Raw genomic sequence first — 21,909 nt, forward strand, 5'->3', positions numbered from 1 at the left:
ATGATATTGACACATCATGCCAGGTAGGGAACAATCCATTGCATGCATTCACAGTCCATAGGTCTGCAAAATCTACAGGCGAATGAATCGCTGCAAGAAATATTAAAAACAGCAAACAAAAAAGGGGGGGCTGCTACAAATGGACTGTTTATAGTGCTGCAAAGTTAGGTACAGGAGAAAATCTATCATAAATCAGTGAAAGCTCAAAGAAGAGTTCTAAACAACCATGTAAAAAAGGTGACATTACCTATATGTAAACCACAGGGACGCCCACTGACTGCCCCCGCCCCGATGCACGTTTTGGCGATGCCTATATTTAAAACAGATCTGTCACTGCCTCAATGCTCAGGGACACCACAGCATACATCTTAAATCAAATATTATAGTTTTCTTGACTTGTTAAAATTTTTTACTGGGTGTGGAAGGCAGTGGTGTCCGTGGAGCCTCGGTTGCGAGTCTCAAAACACGGGAATAGCCAGATATCCCTAGCCCCACGGGGCGCCTCCACCTTGATATAGACTTTGACACAAAAGGGGGCCACCCTGTTGTTTCCCTATTTATGTTCCATTACTCGCAATCGAGTGGGACTTTAGGGGCTATCTAACAGGGCGGTTTGGTGCTCTTCCCATCCTGGAGGCACCCCGTGGCAACAGGCTAGAGATATCTGGCTATCCCGTGTTTTGAGACTCGCAACCGAGGCTCCACGGACTCTTGTTTTGCATATTTAAATTTCTGGGGGCATCAGTGGAGACTTTTGATTGAGTACTTCATTGGAATTTTTTCAGTGATTTACTGTGTTTTGTTGACTTGAGCTTTATAGTGTTTTGAGGTGTCATAGAAACATATCAAAAGCTTTGAGCAGCCAGCTCTTTGCTGGAACCCACACAGATCACTAAAACACACAAGATTGGACCCATAGACTTGCTATAGAATTATTCTTCAGCAGCAAGAACAGTCAGGCTATGTGCACACTGAGCAATTCTCGAGGAATTGTAGCTGAAAGATTTCTGCTTGAAATTCCTCGCCTATTCTGCTCTGGCAGAATTTGAGCAGAATTGGGGCGGAATTTGAGCGGAAATCAAGCGGAATTACCAGCAGAATTCAAACCCCATTGACTTCTATAGGATTCCTCTAGCGCAGGCATGTCCAAAGTCCGGCCGGAGGGCCATTTGCGGCCCGTGTTCCGAACTTTTACGGCCCCCCAGGTATCCAGCTTGCTATTATCTGCCTGTGTTATAAAGCATATAGCATGTAGCATGTAAAATGGTCGGCCCTCGCACATGTTCACTTCATCAAATTTGGCACTCTTCGAAAAAAGTTTGGACATGCCTGCTCTAGCGGAATCCGCCCAAAGAATTGACATGTACATTCTTTGGGCGGAATGCGGATTCTGCGCGGAATCCCGGATGGAAATTTAATCTGTGTGCACGGGCAGTCGGAAATCCCATTGTTCTCTATGGAAGGAGCAATGTTGCATTTATACGGGCTGAATTCCACGCGGATTCCGCTGGCTTTTTATGGCGGAATTCGGGCGGAATTCCGCGAGAATTGCTCAGTGTGCACATACCCTCATTGGGAGAGAAGCACTTAGCTGAGAGCTTCTCCTTGCATGTTCTACCCATTGTCTCATGTCACTTCTTTTAGCAGATCGCGGAATACGCCGGCCTATAGAATGGTGTCTATGGAGCCGGTGGAAAAGCGCGTGCCCGTGCAGGCGGACAGCTGAAGGAATTCCGCGGCGAGAATTCCATAGTGTGAACCCGTCCTTGGGGTATGTGCACACTGAGGAAAAGGCGAGGAATTCAGCTTGAAATTCCTCCCGTAAAATATGTACAGAGCAAAGTCCCATTGTGTTTAATGGGTTTTCTGTTCTGTTGTTCACACTGCAGAATTTCAGAGCAGAATTTTCTGCCGCAGATCTGCTAGAGGAATCCTATAGAAGTCAATGGGGGGCTTAAATTCTGCTTGAATTCTGCCTGAAAACTTTCTGCTTCAATTCCTCGAGAATTGCTCAGTGTGCACATACCCTTAGGGCGGACAATGTCCGCGGAATAACGTCAGCTGTCCGCCCGCACATCTGGGCGCCTTTCCGCCGGCTCCATAGACACCATTCTATGGGCCGGCGTATTCCGCTATACGCTGAAAGAAGTGTCATGTCACTTCTTTTAGCGGATCGCGGGAATACGCCGGCCCATAGAATGGTGTCTATGGAGCTGGCGGAAAAGCGCGTGCCCGTGTGGGCGGACAGCTGACGGAATTTCGCGGACATTGTCCGCGAGAATTCCGTAGTGTGAACCCGCCCTTACACTGGGTCGCACCGTATTGACAAGGGGGAATGGCAACGCCCAGTTGTCAATGTATTCATTTATTTTCAGAATGTCCCCATATTGTAATTCCATGGGGAATACAAGTATTTATTAAAAACTATGCCAGGAGAGGTGATGGTTTGCAGTGTATGGTGTCAGGACTCTCCAACCTGCCACAGAACTACAACTCCCATCATGCCTCCGACCCTCTCCATCCACATGATGATCCATTTTGTGCTTCACAATAGAGAAATGGCTCGGTGAGTGCACTTATAGGGCATGTTATGGTCTGTCTGTATTATGACATCCTTTACTACCCTTCAGCTCTCTACATACAGAGCGGGGAAGCCAGCCCCACGTGACACACAATCCGTCCACTAATTTCCGCGGCCGCTGGCACTGACGTCACCAGTTACACTTGCCGCATAACTTTTACCTCATCGTCCTTTTCTCCCGGCCTGTAAACAACGACATTGTTTTACACGTGACTCGTTCTTGTTTGTGATTGGCCAGATTCCTTGTGACGACACGGAGGCGCCGGAAGTGTTGTGGACTCCGTGGTGCCGTTCCTGTTGCGTCTGTGGTGTGAGAGAAGATCGGTGTCATGGAAGGCGGCAGTGACAGGAAGGTTAGTGCTCTTCTTCTTGCAGTGTGTTTATAGCAGCCTCACCATCTTTATTACTGGATATTGTGGGAGAGTCAGGCCGGTAACCTTCAACTTTCCCCTGCTCATGTCTGCTAGGTTTTTATAATCGGATTATTGCTTTTTTTTTTGGAAACTACATAACTTAGGCAACATATTGAGCAGTAACATTTTGTTTACATGTATTTAAAGGGATTGTCTGGCTGGATAAAGAGAATCCCTTAAAGGAATTTTTTTGAGTCTGAGAACAGCAGCTGCCTGTGCCTCTTCAGCCTGCTTGTGTCTGGCGGAGCCAAATTGACTGTTTTATGCTATTTACATATCGCCCATTGACTTAAAGGGAGTTGTGCAGCACCACAAGTCATTCACCTTTCTGGACTGAGTCTGTACATTGCTTTATTAGTTCTAGTGATGGGTAAGGCTCTCAGCCTCCAGAGTAGGGTAAAGTCAGTGCTGCAGGCCCTTCATTCATTAGGATTGGTGAGGGCGGACTAGTGATATGCAATCAGTTTATTTATGAGGAGAATAGCCTGTTAATTATTTGTCCCAATTCTGAAATATTAAAATTGTCTCATTCCAGAGAGATCGTGACCCAGAGGAGCACCATGCATTGTCAGAAGATGAGGACTATGTGCCCTATATACCACTCAAGCAGCGGAGGCAACAGCTGGTAATTTATATATCCTTGCTCTTATCTTTTCAGCCTTTTATTGTATTTGTATTTGACTTTTTTTCCTTGTAACAGTTCCCCTTTTAACACATTTTTCTTACTTTTCACCGATAGCTTCAAAAGCGTTTGCAGATGCGTAAGAAAGGAGTCATAGAAGAAGAGCAGAAGGACAGCGGCAGTGAGCATCGTGGGGATGAGGATGACATTCCTTTGGGCCCCCGATCTAACGTCAGTCTTCTGGATCAGCATCAACACTTAAAGGAAAAAGCAGAAGGTATGAGGATTTTTATTGTACTTTGTCTGTTCCCTGAATATTTTTTGTACAGATTTAAACCAGTAGATGAGTGACCTCTCCTTGTAACATGCTGCACTACAAAGGAAAGCATATTCCGACATTTAAGATGACAGGTCACTGCACTATCTGCCCAATCTTATATCAGGTACGGAGACATGCTGCAAGAGCTTTTCTGGTTGTACATTTGTCAAGGCAACAATTTCATGCACACTATACGGTTAAACGTTTGCCTTGTTGACTGTACCATATAGCATTACACTAATGTCTATCCACATCTGCTGGGCAGATTTCTGTGATTTAATGTCAAATCTGATATAAAAATGATGATGATAGTTGTAGTCATGAATGTATTTATTTTACAGCTAGAAAAGAATCTGCAAAGGAGAAGCAGCTGAAAGAAGAGGAGAAGATCCTGGAGAGTGTGACTGAGGGAAGAGGTGAGTGCATTATTGCATCTAATCTGTACAGTGAAAACAACATTGTGTACTCATGGCTATAATGCATGTAATCTCAAAAAATAGTGCCTTTCTGGTTGGAGTGCAGGGGTGAAGGTAGGCACGAATTATAGCTCACATGGATTTCAGTAAGGGTGCACAGGTAACTCTGATGCACCCGAATCTTTACAGCATGCCAATGTGTAGGTGGGGGATTAATTAAGACATGTGTTTGAGATGCCCCCCCCCCCTCCTTTTATCCCTACTTGGTAATTTGTATATAGTTCCAATACTGATGCATGTTTTTCTTTCCATAAAGCTTTGATGTCTGTGAAAGAAATGGCAAAAGGTATTACGTATGATGACCCCATAAAGACCAGGTGAGCCCATATTTCCTTTGTCATTCTTTGAGTCTTCCATTTAGTTTTTTTTTTTTCTTTTACTCTTAGGTCACTGTCAGACATACCCCTTTTTTGTTTATGCATTTTTTTTTTTTTTTTTTTTTTTTTACATTTTTTGCAGCCTTATTATTTTTCTCAGGTTTGCACTCCCGAGGTCAGAATGTGCTGTATAGTCATGAATACAGAAAGAGATTTTCCGCCAACACAACTCTTATCTACATTTTTTTTTCTTTAATACATTCAGAAAAAAAACTATCCTGTTACAATTTTGGGTGTATTTTAGTTGATTTATGGCTGTTCATTGTATGTCTAGTTTCTGCTTAGTAACCATAGCCTTGCTTTTATCAGTTGGAAAGCTCCACGGTATATTCTTGGGATGTCACAAGCTCGGCATGAGCGTGTCAGACGGAAATATCACATTTTGGTTGAAGGGGATGGCATTCCTCCTCCCATAAAGCGTTTCAAGGAGATGAAGTTCCCAGCAGGTGACTATCGGACGTTTTTTTCCCCCAGACACGGCTATGATCTTTGTGTAATATAAATACTTGAGTATTTGTTATAGTTATATTTTACATTATTGCAGAGATAAGAGAGTTGTATCAGATTAAAAAAAAAAAAAAAAAGTCTGTCCAAGACCATAACTGCTTTTCTCTTATCCATGGCCTATTTCTGTAGTTGCAGTTTAATGCTGTCCACTTAAATCAAGCAGAGCTGCAATGCAAAGTGCACCTCATAGACAAACGTGGTGCTGTGTTTTGGGGAGGGGGCAAATGGGGTAGTCACCCCCTTCCCCTAGATACGTACAGTCCTGGATATTCTGGCTGTGTACCTGTGAACTTTGGGCACATTGTGATGAGCATTCAAGCAAGAGATTGAAAAGGATGGTTAATCCACTGTTATCATCTGTACATCAGGAAATGAGCAAATACAAAGAGGGTTTTTTTTTTCATTGTCCTAAATGTTCTTTTGGTGTATATGTATATTTCTTATGACTGAGGAACAATTCATTAAATGATGCATTTTTAGTGAAAGTGCCATTTAATATTTATGTATTTATGAATCTATTAACAGCCATTCTACGTGGACTGAAGAAAAAAGGGATTCTGCACCCTACCCCCATTCAGATTCAAGGCATCCCGACAATGTAAGTACTGCTGTTTTACATATATTCTACAGTGTTCAGAGCTCTAGTGATGTGGTACAGTAATTGTAAAAAAGGGTGAATCTGATTTTATTTGTACATCTGTTATATGACTAAGGGAATTTAATTTTTCTTGCAGCTTGTCTGGACGAGATATGATTGGCATAGCTTTCACAGGGTCTGGAAAAACATTGGTTTTTACACTACCTGTTATCATGTTTTGCTTAGAGCAAGAAAAGAGATTGCCTTTTACAAAGAGGGAAGGACCATATGGGCTTATTATTTGCCCTTCAGTAAGTATCTTCACTATTCTCCATGTGCTGTCCTTACATCTTACATCTGTCCTGCTAAGTGCTTGGTGATGAGGAAATTATAAATATATTTTTACGATAGTAGAATACCTAGCTTTAACCCAGCCCCGGGGGTTTCACACACTGGTCTTGCAACCGGACAGGTGAGGAGCATTCAGTGTGATCCTTCATAGAGCAGAAAAAGTACTGTAAGAAAAATCATGTTTACTGTACTTTATGGTGCACTTCTAAATTCATGAACCCTCCCAATATTATATTGTATAGACATGTGAGAAGGTACATTTAAACAGTTATACTTTTTGGTGGTTCTTTACTAAGCACTGTTTACTGCTTTGTTATTATAGAGAGAATTGGCTCGTCAGACACACAGCATCATTGAGTATTACTGCCGCTTATTACAAGAAGATAACTTTCCAACCTTACGGACAGCACTGTGCATTGGTGGTATGTCTGTTAAGGAGCAGATGGAAACTATAAAACAGTAAGTGCTCCTTCTCATTTCCTTTACTAAATTTTGTCCAAATTATGATAAGGTCTGCAGTGTTATCTACCTAAAGCTGACCGATTTTCAAAATCTCTCTCACGACCTGCCCAGACACATGAACCCTTATGTGTTTCCTATGGTAGGGGGAGGGATAAGCCACAGCCAGACTGCTCTTGTGTCGGCTCTCCCTCTAAAAAAAAAAAAAAAAAAAAGTGTCAGGCAGCAAAAAAACACCACCAAACTGATGATGATGGTGGTGGCCACCATACAACTTATACTGCTGCCTGAACCCAACCACCAGCAGTGAGTTCCCTTAGACTTTATCAGGGGGTGGGTGCCTTAACATCACGTGGTTTAATCACAAAAAGGGTATGTTTACATAGACTAAAGTCTTTCTGAAAAAAAATAACACCTACAAACCAACTGTATGCATTTCTGTACTGATTTTGATGTGTTTTTTCCTCTTTGACGTCACAGATTTTTTTTTCTCCCTTGCATGTGATTTTAAACATTACCACTTGAAATAAATGGTAGTTGATTTTATGGGTAAAACTGTGCAGTTTTTGTTAAATGTTTGATGCATTTTTGGCTTAATTTTTTTTTTAAATGCAGTTTTTGCTCTTTTGAACAAGCCCAAAGGTCTATTTCGCACAAGTGTAATCTTAACATTTCTTCTTCTAAAAGAATTCTTACATTACATTTTTATAACTTATCTTTTTAATTATCGGTAGGTTATTATAACAACATGTAATGGCCCTGAACCCAATGTCCGCTATTGTGTTACTCCCTGTTAAGCTTTGTATTGTTACAATAATAATCTTTTAATAGCCTACTCACGACGATTGCTGTCTGCTTAGAGATTTGTGGGTGAGATGTCTGCACTTGTTAAATCAGAAGCTGTCAAACTTTTTCAGTTTATGCAGTCACACGTCCGCAATGCAGTGTGCTTTGTGCCTCCATAGTGGTCCACAATTCACAGACCACTACATTCTAGACAGTGACCTGTGCTGCAATTTCGGATCCTTACTATGACCTGTCCTTTTTTTTTACGGCATGTATCACTGCCTCTTCACGGATCCACAAAAAGTGTGGCTGTGTGAATAGGCACATTGAAATAAACGTGATTTTAATTTTGTCTGTATTTGCGGATCCACAATTATGGACAAATTTTGCAGATGTGAGAATGAGGCCCTAGTGTTCTTGCCAGATAATACTTTCCCAGTCCTATTACATTGTCTCCAATATATATAACGTACATTTATTTTTATGCCTATGTTACTTTAATGGTGCGTACACACCTACAGGATCTGCAGCTGATTTTCTGCAGCAGATTTCATTTAAATAACTGAACACAGCATCAAATCTGCTGCAGATCCTGTAGGTGTGAACGCACCCTAAAGGTGGTTTTTTTTGTTTGTTTTTTTTATAAAAATCACTTATCACCTATCTAAGGTGGAAGATAGTTGATCACTAGGGGCCAACTACCAGGACTCCTACTAATGACTAAAACTGTTTCCCAAGTGCCTCTTTTTAAAGGGGCTGTCCGGGGATAGCACTCACTTCCTCCCTTCGCTCATCTTGGAAGTATACCTTCAGAGGTGTGGGTGCTTGTCATAACCATCATGCGGGTGTGGCTTTGCCTATACATGATGCTTGCAAGATGCATCCACCACCCTCTTATCTTAGAAGGTATACTTTCAAGACAAGAAGTAGGGGGAGTTGAGGTCTCTTCTGCTCCCTGGGAAATCCCTTTAATGCAGGGGTAATGTGCTTGTTTGATTTCCAATCCATTGGTATGGAACTGACATTGATTGCCCTTAGCAATATATTGACATAACTATCTATTTTGTACATACTGTTTTGAGTGTGACTGTAAATACTTTGTTTTTCCTGCAGAGGTGTGCACATGATGGTGGCAACCCCAGGACGACTTATGGACCTGCTTCAGAAAAAGATGGTGAGCCTGGACATCTGCAGGTATCTGGCCTTGGACGAGGCTGATCGTATGATTGACATGGGCTTTGAAGAAGATATAAGAACAATATTTTCCTACTTTAAGGTACATTCCTTTAATGTATATGTATTTTGAGCTTTGGATATGTTTTCTACCTTTAAAAAGAGTATACCATGAAGGAAGTATATTTTTTGTTGATCCAAAAATAATAATTATTAAGTATACTGATACCAAATACCTCTATATGGGATGATTTTCCTGTTTGTTTTGTGTTATTTGCAAAGTGACACTTATGATGATGTAGTGTATGCTTTAGAGAATAAAAAAAAAAAACCTGATAGTACATATTTATTCTTATATCTGTTTAAATCTTTATAGGGTCAGCGACAAACACTACTTTTTAGTGCCACTATGCCCAAGAAGATTCAGAACTTTGCTAAAAGTGCTCTAGTGAAGCCAATAACTATTAACGTTGGGCGAGCAGGTGCCGCCAGTTTGGATGTTATACAGGTGAGACATTTGAGTATTTGTTTTACATAGTTAACATATCTAATACGGTTAAAGAAAGACACATGTCCATCAAGTTCAACCAAGGAGGGGATGGATCCAGGGAAGGGGGGATATACAAGGAGGGGATGGATATAGGGAAGGGGACAGATGATAATAGGTTCTATACATATGCATTTATATTTATTTTGGCCTAAGAACTTGTCTAGGCCTGTTTTGAAGCCCTCCACTGTTTTTGCTGTGACCAGATCCTGCAGTAGACTGTTCCACAGATTCACTGTTCTCATTGTAAAGAAGGCTTGTCACCTCCAGAGACTGAACCTTTTTTTCTCCAGGCGGAGGCAGTGACCCCTTGTCCTTTGAGGGGGTTTACCTGAAATATCTTTTCCCCATATTTCTTTTAGGGGCCATTTATATATTTAAATACATTGATCATATTTCTCCTTAAACAACTCTTCTCCAGACTAAACAAATTAAATTCTATTAATCTATTTTCATAACTAAGATGCTCTATTCCCCTTTTATTAGTTTAGTTGCCTGTCTTTGTACCCTCTCCAGCTCTAGAACATCCTTTTTATGAATCGGGTTCCAAAACTGGACAGCATACTCCAGATGAGGCCGCACCAAAGCTTTATAAAGCGGTAATATCATATCCCTGCCCCGAGAGTCCATGCCTGTTTTAATGCATGACAATATCCTGCTGGCCTTAGAAGTAGCTGACTGACATTGTGTGCTGTTCTGTAGTCTATTATCCACAAGTACACCCAGATCCTTCTCTATCAGCGACTCTCCCAGTGTAACTCCCCCCAGGACATATGATGCATGCGGGTTATTAGTACCCAGGTGCATAACTTTACATTTATCCACATTGAACCTCATTTGCCAAGCGGACGCCCAAACACTCAGTGTGTCTAAGTCATCCTGTAACATCTGCACATCCTCCATAGACTGTACTGTACTACAAAGCTTGGTGTCATCTGCAAAGATAGAAACATTGCTGTTAATTCCATTCTCAATATCATTAATTAACAAGTTAAACAGAAGGGGGCCCAGTACTGACCCTTGGGGTATCGGGGGACCATTCGGAGTAGGAATCATTGACCACCACTCTCTGGGTACGATTATTAAGCCAGTTTTCAATCCAGTTACAGACTAAACTTTCCAAACCCATAGACCTTAACTTACCCATCAGGTGCCAATGAGGAACTGTGTCAGCTGCATTTGCAAAATCCAGATACACGATATCCACAGCTGCGCCCCCATCCAGGCTTCTACTCACCTCTTCATAAAAACATATTAGGTTGGTTTGACAGCTTCTATCCTTAGTAATACCATGCTGGTTATCACTTTTACCCACTACATATTCCTGGATGTAGTCCCTTATAAGCCCCTCAAATAGTTTCCGCACAATGGACGTTAAGCTTACTGGTTGTTAACTGGGCAAGTCCTACAGCCCTTTTTCAAGATCGGCACTACATTTGCCTTACACCAGTCCCTTGGCACAATACCAGTCACCAAAGAATCACTGAATATGTCATACAAGGGTAAAGAAATTACAGAACTGAGTTCCCTAAGAACTCTGGGGTGTAATCCATCAGGCCCTGGAGCTTTGGTTACATTACATGTGTTAGCAGTACTGGCTCCACCCACCTCAGCTCCATCCTCTTCTTTTGTATATACAGAGCTGAAGAACCCATTAAGTAACTCAAGCTTTCTCTTGATCTCCAGTTATTAACTTCCCATCACTATTATTTAGGGGTCCTACATGCTCTGACCTTGGTTTTGTTGCATTAATATATTTTGAAGAATTTTGGGGAGTTTCTTTTGCTATCTATGGCTACCTGCCTTTCATTGTGGAATTTTGCTGCTTTTTTACATTTTAAGGCTGGGTTCACACTACATATATTTCAGTCAGTATTGTGGTCCTCATATTGCAACCAAAACCAGAAGTGGATTGAAAACACAGGATCTGCTCACACAATGTTGAAATTGAGTGGATGGCCGCCATTTAATGGCAAATATTTGCTGTTATTTTAAAACAACTGCTGTTATATTGAAATAATGGAAGTTATTTACTGTTATATGGCGGCCATCCACTCAATTTCAACATTGTGTGAACAGATCCTTTCAGTGTTTTTAATCCACTCCTGGTTTTGGTTGCAATATGAGGACCACAATACTGACTGAAATATACGTAGTGTGAACCCAGCCTTACAGGGTTTGTTGACTTGTTTGTAATGTTTAAATGCTACAGCTGACCCCTCTGATTTATATTTTTTGAATGCCCCTTTTTTCTCATTTATAGCCCTTCTAACCTCGGTTGTTAGCCATGTGGGATTCGATTTTAACCGTTTATTTGTTACCCATAGGAATATATTTGTCAGTACAGTTATTTAATGTGGATTTGAAGATTTCCCATTTTCTTAGCGGTATCAGTATGTGACAGCAGCCGCTCCCAGTCTATGCCCTGAAGTTCTGCCCTTAACCCAGGAAAATTGGCCCTTTTAAAATTAAGAGTTTTTGCCCTCCCAACATGTTTTTCTTTTCTACACTTTAAGCTAAAAGTCACTATATTGTGGTCACTATTACCCAGGTGTTCATGGACAGTGACATCCCCAACCAGCTCAGCGTTGTTAGAAATAACCAGATCCAACAAGGCATCACTTCTAGTTGGCTCCTCCACAAACTGGCCCAGAAAATTATCCTGCAGGAGGTTAAGAAATTCCCTCCCCTTTGTGGTTTTAGCTCAACTGTGACCCCAATCTATATCTGGATAGTTGAAGTCCCCCATTACCACTACTGTCCCCTCCCGGGCAGCCCGCTATATTTATCTATTCAACTGACCATTAATCACCTCAGTAATGTTGGGGGGGGGGGGGGTCTATAGATTACACCAAGAATAAATTTTTCACAGTTTACCTCCCTCTGTAGTTCTACCCACAATGCTTCCACATCATCACAGTCATCGCCCACTATTGCATCTTTTAAAATCTTTTTAATATAATTTCTGACATACAGACATACTCCTCCTCCCCTTCTGCCCACCCGGTCCCTTCTGAACAATGCAAATCCTTGAATATTGACAGCCCAGTCATGTGAGGAGTCCAGCCATGTCTCAGTCACACCAACCACATCAATGGACTCCTCCAGAACCAAGGCCTCTAGCTCCCCCATCTTGCTGGCTAGACTTCTTGCATTAGTAACCATACACTTTATATTACCATCTAATTTAACCCCTTCACTATAAGAAATGGGATTTATTGAAGTGCTGTGGCTACAATCATCCTCACTGCTCATCTGCAACATATTGATCTCCTTATCCACTGCTCTTATCCTCCCCCCACAGGACCCTTCTCCTCCCTCCTCAATGTTCTGTCCCCTCTCTAACCTAATCAGCCACTATATTACATACTACATTGTCCTCCCTCCACATCCCTAGTTTAAAAACCCCTCCACCCCTTCTAGGATTCTCTCTCCCAGCACAGCGGACCCCCTTCCATTCAGGTGAAAATTATCTGTGGAAAACACCTAGCACCTAGTTCTCTAAAATTATTTTTAATAGAACTAGGCTTTGTTTTTTTATATTTCATTAATATATTACTGAACACAGTGTGTTATGTGTGAATGAAAATCTGTCACTGAGAATTAGGATCCCACAAAGCAGGTAAATGTAGTATCACATGGCATCTATTCTGACAAGACGAGTCTGCCAAAGTCATGATACCTGTTGCTCTTTGTTCAGACTCATGGAAGGTGGTACTTAACAGGTTGATATGCCCAAAAAGGACATATGGAAAGAGGTTGTTTTGCAAGGTAACCTCTTTTAGGCTGACCCCACACACAGACATAGTTTTGGAAAACGATCACTAGAGTTTTTGAGCCAAACGTTGATCCAGCTGGAAGTACTCTTTCCTTTGTAGTTCCCGTACCTTTTGATTCCACTTCTGGCTTTGTCTCAAAAACTGCAGTGACAGTTTTTAAAAGAAAACTTGCATGTGACACCAGGCCAGATGTTTAGCTAATTGTCGGATGGGGCCATCTGACTATGCACAGCATCTTACTAATTAAAGTGCTGTGAATGTAGCTACTTGGTCCATCTTGTTTAATGAAACACAACAATCGCTGACCACAGGGAGAGCAGTATAAAAAAAAAAAATCCAATGGGTTACCCTTCCAGAGTCTCCATTGATACATTGCTACCTAAAAATTTTGAATATGCAAAAAAGGGTCAGTGGAGCCTCAGTTACGAGCCTTAAAACACGGGAACAGCCAGATATCCCTCCTGGGAAGGAGACCTGTTGCCAAGGAGTGCCTCCCAGTGGGGAGATCACCAAGCCACCCTAATATGAGACCCCTTAAATTTAGTTGCGAGTATTGGGACACAAAAGGGGAAATAACAGGGTGGCCCTTTTATGTCATAGCCTAACTCAGTTGCGAGTATTGCGACATGACAAGTGAGATGCATACAATACCATCCAAAGTGTGGGAAGTGGCAAAAATCTTTCCTCTTTTTGGGACTGGATCTCCTTGAGGAGACTGCCAAACTTATATATGGAATCTTACAAGCTGTACAATGCTCCATGGTAAAAGTCCTTATAAAGTAGGTAATCTCCAAAAGGAAAAAAAAACTTTATGTAGAATGCCATCTGTTGCATTTACCCTCCCTACAAATTGGTGTTCCAACAACTGTGTATAAATAGGGGACTCCCTCTTCTGATTGGGGCTTGATATACAATACACATTCATGCTTTAATGCTCTTTTATGGTGCGTTCACACCTACAGAATCAGCAGCAGATTTTCTGCAGCAGATTTCATTTAAATAACTGAACGCAGCATCAAATCTGCTGCAGATCCTGTAGGTGTGAACGCACCCTTAAGGGTTACTCCTCTTGATATGCTGTGCTCTATCCACAGTAACCATGAGATAGGGTATAACTAAAAGATCATGGGGGGGGAATCCAATTGCTGGGGCGGCTCCCTGCAATCTTCCGTACGGGGACTCTGAAATCCCTGCTGGAATACCCCTTTTAAGGGTTGAACATTGATGTTTAGGGAAGCTACCTTCAGCTTTGTCTGGGATTCGAGAAAAGGGTCTGCCCCTTTTCCAAAAACCACACCATATTGGTCTGAATTGACCAAAGTCAATATGGTGTGCTTGGATGCTGCAAACATTTGGAAGAATAACCCATATGACATAGTACAGAACCATTGAGACTATGTAGCCTTTTGCAAAAATAAGTGTAGATGAAGCCCGGGTAGTTTAGTAACTTAGTATTCCTTCTGATAACTGATGCCCATGTTTGTCCTTCTTTCAGGAAGTAGAATATGTCAAGGAGGAGGCCAAGATGGTTTATTTACTGGAGTGTCTGCAGAAGACTCCACCTCCCGTGAGTAACACTCATTTTTCTAAAGGACAGGCTTACAGTATTGTCTGATGCTTATATTCTTATACTGTACTTGGGTTTTGAGCATTGCTGTAATGTATGCTTATGTTTGGTACCAGAGAGGATAGCTCATCAAATAACTTTATTATATCCTTTAGTCTTTGTTGTGAGTACCCCTACTCACACCAAGTGGTACCCAAACGTAGTATTACAGTATGAATCAGGGTGCTGTGTCCCCCAATGACAGGCACAAGAAATGTTAATTCATAGTATCATTGAAAGACCATGAAAAATGAAAACACATCAGTTCTCTCACTGTTAAAATGTCATCGTAGTACCATACTGAAATTCACAAATCCTTAGTACCATCAGTTCCACCGTTACCGATTTGTCTTTAGATGTGGCATGCAGTATTTTATGCACTATTTTAGGTGTGAGCTTGTAGTTCATCAATTCCCTAGTTACCAAGGGTGTCCACATTTGTGTTGGCATAATAATAATAAAGGTTATATACACATTATATGACTGTGCTTAAACAATATGCTATTGATCCATTTTGTCATAGGTGCTGATCTTTGCTGAGAAGAAAGCTGATGTAGATGCCATACATGAGTATCTTCTGTTAAAAGGAGTGGAGGCAGTAGCCATTCATGGAGGGAAAGGTGAGGGGGAAGTCTTTTTAAATAAGGAATATCAAGATTTGCGAATTTCTGCTGGTGAAACAAAGGAGCAGCAAGTGTCACAGGGTGGGGACAATTACCTCAAGTGCTTATAACCCCTACCGGGCACTGTGATTAGTTACCCTTTGAATGTTGAGCAAAAAAGGTCCTAGCCGTTCTTTGGAGCTCCTCTTCGACCTCTCTCCTTCTATACCTTCCGAGAGGAGGGAGATATCAGAGGGTTGTTGTTAATGGTGTATCTTCTGAGCAGAGAATGGTTACAAGTGGTGTACCACAAGGGTCTGTTCTGGGTCCTATTATTTTTAATATGTGTGTAAGTGACATAGGAGAGGGTTTGGTAGGTAAGGTTTATCTGTTAGTTGATGACACTACAGTGTACAATATGGTTGATATTCCTGGAGGTGTCAGTAATATAGAAAATCATTTAGCTTTGCTAGATAAGTGGTACAAACAATTGAAACTGCAGTTCAATGTTTCCAAATGTAAAATAATGCACTTGGGGACGAGTGTCATATCAACAGTTCTGTGTTGGCAAAGACTGCAGAGGAGAAGAATTTAGGGGTAGAACGGGTCCAAAGACGGACTATAAAAATGGTGGAGGGTGTGAGGCGTAAAATATATGAGGAAAGACTTAGTGACACTGTCACTCCCTTTTTGCGATCTGACTTTTCTACACAGGTGAAATGGGTAAATTTAGCAGTTTTCATACCTTTATTTTATATCCTATGTCATGGTGCTTTTTCAAGTAAAAAGTGATGTTTTATAAACTGCAGATTGTACTAAGTGGGCGGGGCTTCAAGGTAGGGCTGGGCGATATGGCCTAAAATTTATATCACAATATAATTAGATGCATTCACGATATATCAATTTTTTTTGTGTGTATACAAATTACAACACTTTAAGAATTTTTTAAGATGTGTATTGTATAACAGATCTTTTTCCAAACAAGGTAAAGATTAAGTGTTAGTAAAACACAAAATTGTTTAAAATAAAGTGCCAGTTATCAGCCCCCCTTGTGCCAGTCATCAGTCTTTCCCTGTGCCATCAGCCCCTCCTTGTGCCATCAGCCCCTCCTTGTGCCAGTTATCAGCCCCTCCTTGTGCCAGTTATCAGCCCCTCCTTGTGCCAGTCATCAGCCCCCCCTTGCCAGTCATCAGCCCCCCTTGCCAGTCATCAGTCCTTCCCCTGTGGCAGTTATCAGTCCTCCCCTGTGCCAGTTATCAGCCCCCCCCTTGCCAGTTATCAGCCCCCCCCTTGCCAGTCATCTCCCCCTCCCCTATGCCATCATCAGCTTTCCCTATGTGCCAGCCAAGCCCCATGCCATTGCCACATCATGTCCCCCCAGCCAGGGCCATCATCAGCCCCATGCCATAGCCATCTGCACCCCCCGACCCCTCTGCTACTTACCTTTCCTGCAGGGCTGGCTGATGGAGTCCGCGAGGCGAGACGGGCCACGTCTTCTTCCCAGCATGCACTGGGAGAGACCTGACGTCACACGCATCGTCAGCTAGCGCGCTGACGATGCGTGAACGGAAGGCCCTGCAGCGCGGTACCACGGAGCGGTAAGTGAGAAGCTTATTCACTACCGCTCTGTGGGCATGTATCGCGATATGACGATATGCCGAAAATCTATATCGTGATCCGAATTGATGACGATATTTTTGCATATCGTTCATATCGCCCAGCCCTACTTCAAGGCAACAGCGCCACTTATCCCCGCCCCTCCACAACGTCATTGGCACACAGGCGCGCCCCCTCTTCACCTATTGGTATGGGCCGACCTAGAGGGGGTGTGGACTGGACCTTTACGCCAGCCTGTTTCAATGGTTGGTGAGGGGGCGGGGCCAATGTGCTGATGACATCGCAGAGGGGACGGGGTCAACAGTGGCGCTGTAGGCGGGGCTGAGTAGCGCTGTTGCCGTGAAGCCCCGCCCACTTAGCACATAGCACCATGATGTATGATATAAAATAGGGTATAAAAACTGCTAAATTTACCCATTACACCTGTGTAGAGAAGTCAGAATGCAGATTTCAATCTGTATGGTCTGGAGGAAAGAAGGAAAGGGGGGGGGGGGGGGGGGAAATGATCGAAACCTTTAAGTATGTTAAACGACTAAGGTTCAGGAGGGAAGTGTTTTTAGAAGAAAAAAAAACTAAACTCAAGAGGACCCAGGGAGAGGTTAGTTGGGGGAAAGATCAGAAGCAACATGAGAAAATGTTACTTTATTGAAAGAGTAATTGAAATGTAAACCTGCCTGAGATAAGCATCTTTCTAACCGAAGATAATAAGAATGGAAATACCAAAAGTGCAGACTAGATGGACCCAGTGGTCTTTTTCTGCCAACAGTCTATGTTTCTATGAGAGGGGGTGATGTATGTTGCAGGTGATGTTTAATAGCTGGCTGGTAGAGATGCAGGGGCAACATCGGGCAGCTATTGGACATTGCGCGTGGGCATAGTTTCGCCTTGCCCGCAACATACACCTGTTATTATTTTGCCGCTGCAGCCTGAAAATACCAGACTGCTAAATACAGAAACCATCACCGTTTCTGGACGACTCCTCAAGTACAAGAAAACTTTAAATGATAACTGTATGGTGTATTCTTTTTTTAGACCAAGAAGAGAGAACCAAAGCTATTGAGGCTTTCCGGGAAGAAAAAAAGGATGTCCTGGTTGCTACAGATGTTGCTTCCAAAGGTTTAGACTTTCCGGCTATCCAACATGTCATCAACTATGATATGCCTGAAGAGATTGAGAACTATGGTGAGTTTTGGAACAAACAGGAATAGCTGATTATTGGGAGTGTATGGGTATGTTTACATGGGCAAAATCTGCACTGTAAAGAAAAAAACACACTTAAAAATCAGTGTGGAATCTTCTGTGTGGATTTTAATATGGGCTTCACTATCTGCCTTAAGAGCACGTGCATTAAGAAATAGCGCTGTCTTCCTACAAACTGCATTGATAACGTATAAAGTAGCTTGATATTGATGGCTGGAGCAGAATCACTATATATCCTTAAAAATGAACACACAAGTCAGGAATGGGATGGTTTTAGGAGACAAAGTATCTTATACCTTTACACACTTACACATTTTTTTTTTCCTAGTAAAGCTGGAGCATTGATGGTAACTGCAATGTAATATGAAATGCATATTGGCATGTCTCTCTTCTCTTCATATATAGTCCACAGAATAGGACGTACAGGACGATCTGGTAACACAGGAATTGCAACCACTTTCATTAATAAGGCATGCGGTAAGTATTCACGCAGGTATTATAACAGTAGGTTGATAGTAATGTATGCCTGTGCTGCCTGATTTCTGTTACTAACCTTCCATCTTCTACAGATGAATCAGTATTGATGGATCTGAAAGCCCTACTTATGGAGGCGAAGCAGCGAGTGCCCCCTGTCTTGCAGGTACTCAACAGAAGCGACGAGACCATGCTGGACATAGGAGGTGAGTAATGCAAACCACTCCCTGCCATTTCCTGAGTTAGCTCTGTCTGCTCATTGTTTAAGGATTCTCTCAAAAGTAAAATGAATGATTTCTTTTTGCATTGAATTGAGGTTTCTTAGCCAACTAATTTTAATAAGTGTCCTTAAGATGTAAACCACCTAGGACAAAGGGTGGTGATGTAAAAGATGTGAACGTGATATAAGATTTTGTGCCTGAAGGAACTAAAAAAACACCCTTATATACACTATATCTCTGTTCTCCCATATTGTTGTAACACAGCAATAGACACTGCAGTTTTACAATGATTTTAGAAATTTACAATAAAAACTGCAAGCTTACCGCATTACCACAGTGTGTGAACACAGCCAAAAGCTTATGCAGTATGAGAACCAAGTCCATGTGAGACAGGGCAATAAACTATATAAGTACATGCCTGCAACATGGGCCATTTTCATAGGAAGAGCTCATAACTATAAATATGATGTAGGAGGATGCAGAATCCATTACAATATTGTATATGGTGCTTTCTCCTAAAAAGCTTGACATGTTTTAATTTGTTCATGCATTTATGGTTCTAAACTATCTTTTTGTATTTCTAGGGGAACGGGGCTGTGCATTTTGTGGAGGTTTGGGTCATCGTATTACAGACTGTCCCAAGTTGGAGGCTATGCAGACCAAGCAAGTGAGCACCATCGGGAGAAAAGACTACCTGGCCACCAGTTCCATGGACTTTTAGGGGAAGAACATTACAGATTGATATTGGATGGACATTGTTTGGATTATGGTGTTCTGGTTGCAGACAAATATGTGACTGGCATGAATCTGTACCTACACCTAAAGTACACAAAAGGATCTCGGGTTTTTCCTAAATACTTCCTCCACTTAAAGCTGTTAAAAGCCATGTATGTCCCTCATACAGAGCAGATTATTAAGTAATGGACAATTTACAAGTTCCCTTATTATTTAGTTGCTGTCATTTTATCCATTTTACTGTGTTTGGGTTCCTCTTTTACAGTCAAAAAGGCATTAAATGTCTGCTGCGGATTTCATGGATTTTTTTTTGTATTAAGAAGAATTGAAGTGAGAAGAATTGTGTATTGTACAATAATAGTACAAACACAGTTATACTGTATATGGGTTATTATATTAATATCCTTGCGTATGTACAGCAGTGAAAGGTGTTGGCCTGAAACTACGAGTATTCTAATATAATGTAAATGGAATGATATACTTGTTCATACAGTTTCTGAATAGTTGGAGAATTGAGTCAGTTCACAATTACAGTATGTCATAATAACTTAGGCTCCTCAGATTTACCAGATGTACATATTGTTAAGTATAATCCTGCATTATGATCATTTAATCCTCATTCCACTTGAGCATGTCTGTATTGTGTCATTGTGTGTGACTTGTATTGTTTAGTTGTGGAATTTAGAATTTAAAGTTTTATATTTTATAATGTTTTGTTTATTTTCTCTTTATTTTCTTGTGGTGTATAAACTATCCCATCACCACTAAATTTGATTAAAAAAAAAACTAGGTAATAGGAAAGCTAGTGATCCCTTTATTGTGTGGAATAGGGATAACTTTTAATCTTGGGATAACCCTTTTAGGGCAGATGTGTTGTAGAAATTCCTGAGAGATAAGACTAATAAGCAGAGATAAGATAAGAGCAGAATTAACCCCTTCACATCAGCCATATGGCTATATATATTCCTACTGTCAGTGTCTTGTGCAGTACTAATGTATGTATACATTCCTGGTGTAAAGGTATTTTAATGTGTGCAGGGCTGCTTCAGTGTGAACATTGCCACACACATTAATGATAGACAAAGAATATACACCTCCATTCTATCAGAACAGCGATCTGTATCTGGAGTCTGCCTCAGGCAGACTTTGCATGCAGAGCACCAATCTCACCGACCAGTGCTATGCAATGGCATAGCATTGATCAGTATAAGCAGACTAATAATTGCTTAAATAGGTAGCCTCAGAAAGCATCCGAGTGCCGATCTCATTGATCTTTGCTGTATAACTATACAGCAAAGATCTCAATGAGAGATCAGTATACTTATACTAGAAGTCCCCCAGGGGGAATAACCCTAACCCCAGGATGGGCTTCTAGTATAAGTGTAAAAAAAAAAGAAAAAAAAAGTGTTATTAGTAAAAAGCCCCCTCCCCTAATAAAAGTCTGAATCACCCCCCTTTTCCCAGGTTTTAAATAAAAGTAAATAAATAAACAAACATGTTTGCTATCGCCGCTTGTGTAATCGCCCAAACTATTAATCACATTACTGATCTCGTACGATAAACAGCTTAAGCGCAAAAAAATGCGAAAGTGCAAAATTGCGCATTTTTGGTCGCATCAAATCCAGAAAAAATTTCATAAAAAGCGATCAAAAAGTTGTATATGCGCAATCAAGGTACTGATAGAAAGTAAACATCATGGCGCAAAAAATGACACCTCACACAGCCCCATAGACCAAAGGATAAAAGCGCTATAAGCCTGGGAATGGAGCGATTTTAGGGAACATATATTTGTTAACAATGGTTTGAATTTTTTACAGGCCATCAGATACAATAAAAGTTAGACATGTTATATATCGTTGTAATCGTAACGACTTGAGGAACATGCATAACAAGTCAGTTTTACCCCAGGGCGAATGGCGTAAAAACAAAAATCCCCTAAATAAAAAAGTGTTTTTTTGTTCAATTTCACCACACATTGAATTTTTTTCCTGGTTTCGCAGTGTACTTTATGCAAAAATTCAGCCTGTCATTGCAAAGTACAATTAGTGACGCAAAAAATAAGGGCTCATGTGGGTCTCTAGGTGGAAAAATGCAATCACTATGGCCTTTTAAACACAAGGAGGAAAACGCAAAAACAAAAATTGGCTCCATCCTTAAGGGGTTAAATATAACAATATTGTTAATGCACGGTGAATATATATAATGATACCTTGGTTTAAGAGTAACTTGGATTAAGAGCATTGCTTTGGTTTAAGAGCTTCCTGTACTGGGTGTGAGGGGGAGTGGGGGAGAGGCCTGGTCTGCATAGCGGGGTCTACAGCACTGTACTCTGACCCCGGAAGTCTCCCTTACCTTCCAAATCATAGAAGATCCACTTCAGGCTGGGGTTTGCATCAGGGGACAGGACTGTGGAGGTAATCTCTTCATAGCAGTAACACCTCTCTCCCCGGACAGAGAGTGCTGCATATATGTGCCCACATCTGTCCT

The 21,909-nt window shown here is 41.5% G+C and overlaps 1 protein-coding gene across 1 annotated transcript; it reads left to right on the top strand.

The window, feature by feature from the left end:
• Positions 1-2,808: 2,808 nt before the first annotated feature.
• On the top strand, positions 2,809-20,131 carry DDX41 (DEAD-box helicase 41). Its single transcript, XM_069971214.1, has 17 exons — positions 2,809-2,934; positions 3,530-3,619; positions 3,734-3,893; positions 4,277-4,351; positions 4,668-4,728; positions 5,098-5,234; positions 5,821-5,893; positions 6,030-6,183; positions 6,546-6,682; positions 8,582-8,744; positions 9,018-9,149; positions 14,463-14,534; positions 15,097-15,193; positions 17,825-17,974; positions 18,398-18,469; positions 18,562-18,672; positions 19,272-20,131. The coding sequence occupies exons 1-17, from the start codon at positions 2,911-2,913 to the stop codon at positions 19,406-19,408; spliced, it is 1,845 nt and encodes a 614-aa protein (XP_069827315.1). The 5' UTR covers positions 2,809-2,910; the 3' UTR covers positions 19,409-20,131.
• The last annotated feature ends 1,778 nt before the right edge of the window (positions 20,132-21,909 follow it).

This window comes from Dendropsophus ebraccatus, chromosome 1 (genome assembly GCF_027789765.1).
Source record: "Dendropsophus ebraccatus isolate aDenEbr1 chromosome 1, aDenEbr1.pat, whole genome shotgun sequence".
Classification (NCBI taxonomy): Eukaryota; Metazoa; Chordata; class Amphibia; order Anura; family Hylidae; genus Dendropsophus; species Dendropsophus ebraccatus.

Coding starts and splice junctions, on each gene's coding strand:
- DDX41 (XM_069971214.1), top strand. CDS start 2,911: ATGGAAGGCGGCAGTGACAGGAAG. Junction 6,683..8,581: donor CAGATGGAAACTATAAAACA/GTAAGTGCTCCT, acceptor TTTTTCCTGCAG/AGGTGTGCACATGATGGTGG. Junction 8,745..9,017: donor CAATATTTTCCTACTTTAAG/GTACATTCCTTT, acceptor AAATCTTTATAG/GGTCAGCGACAAACACTACT.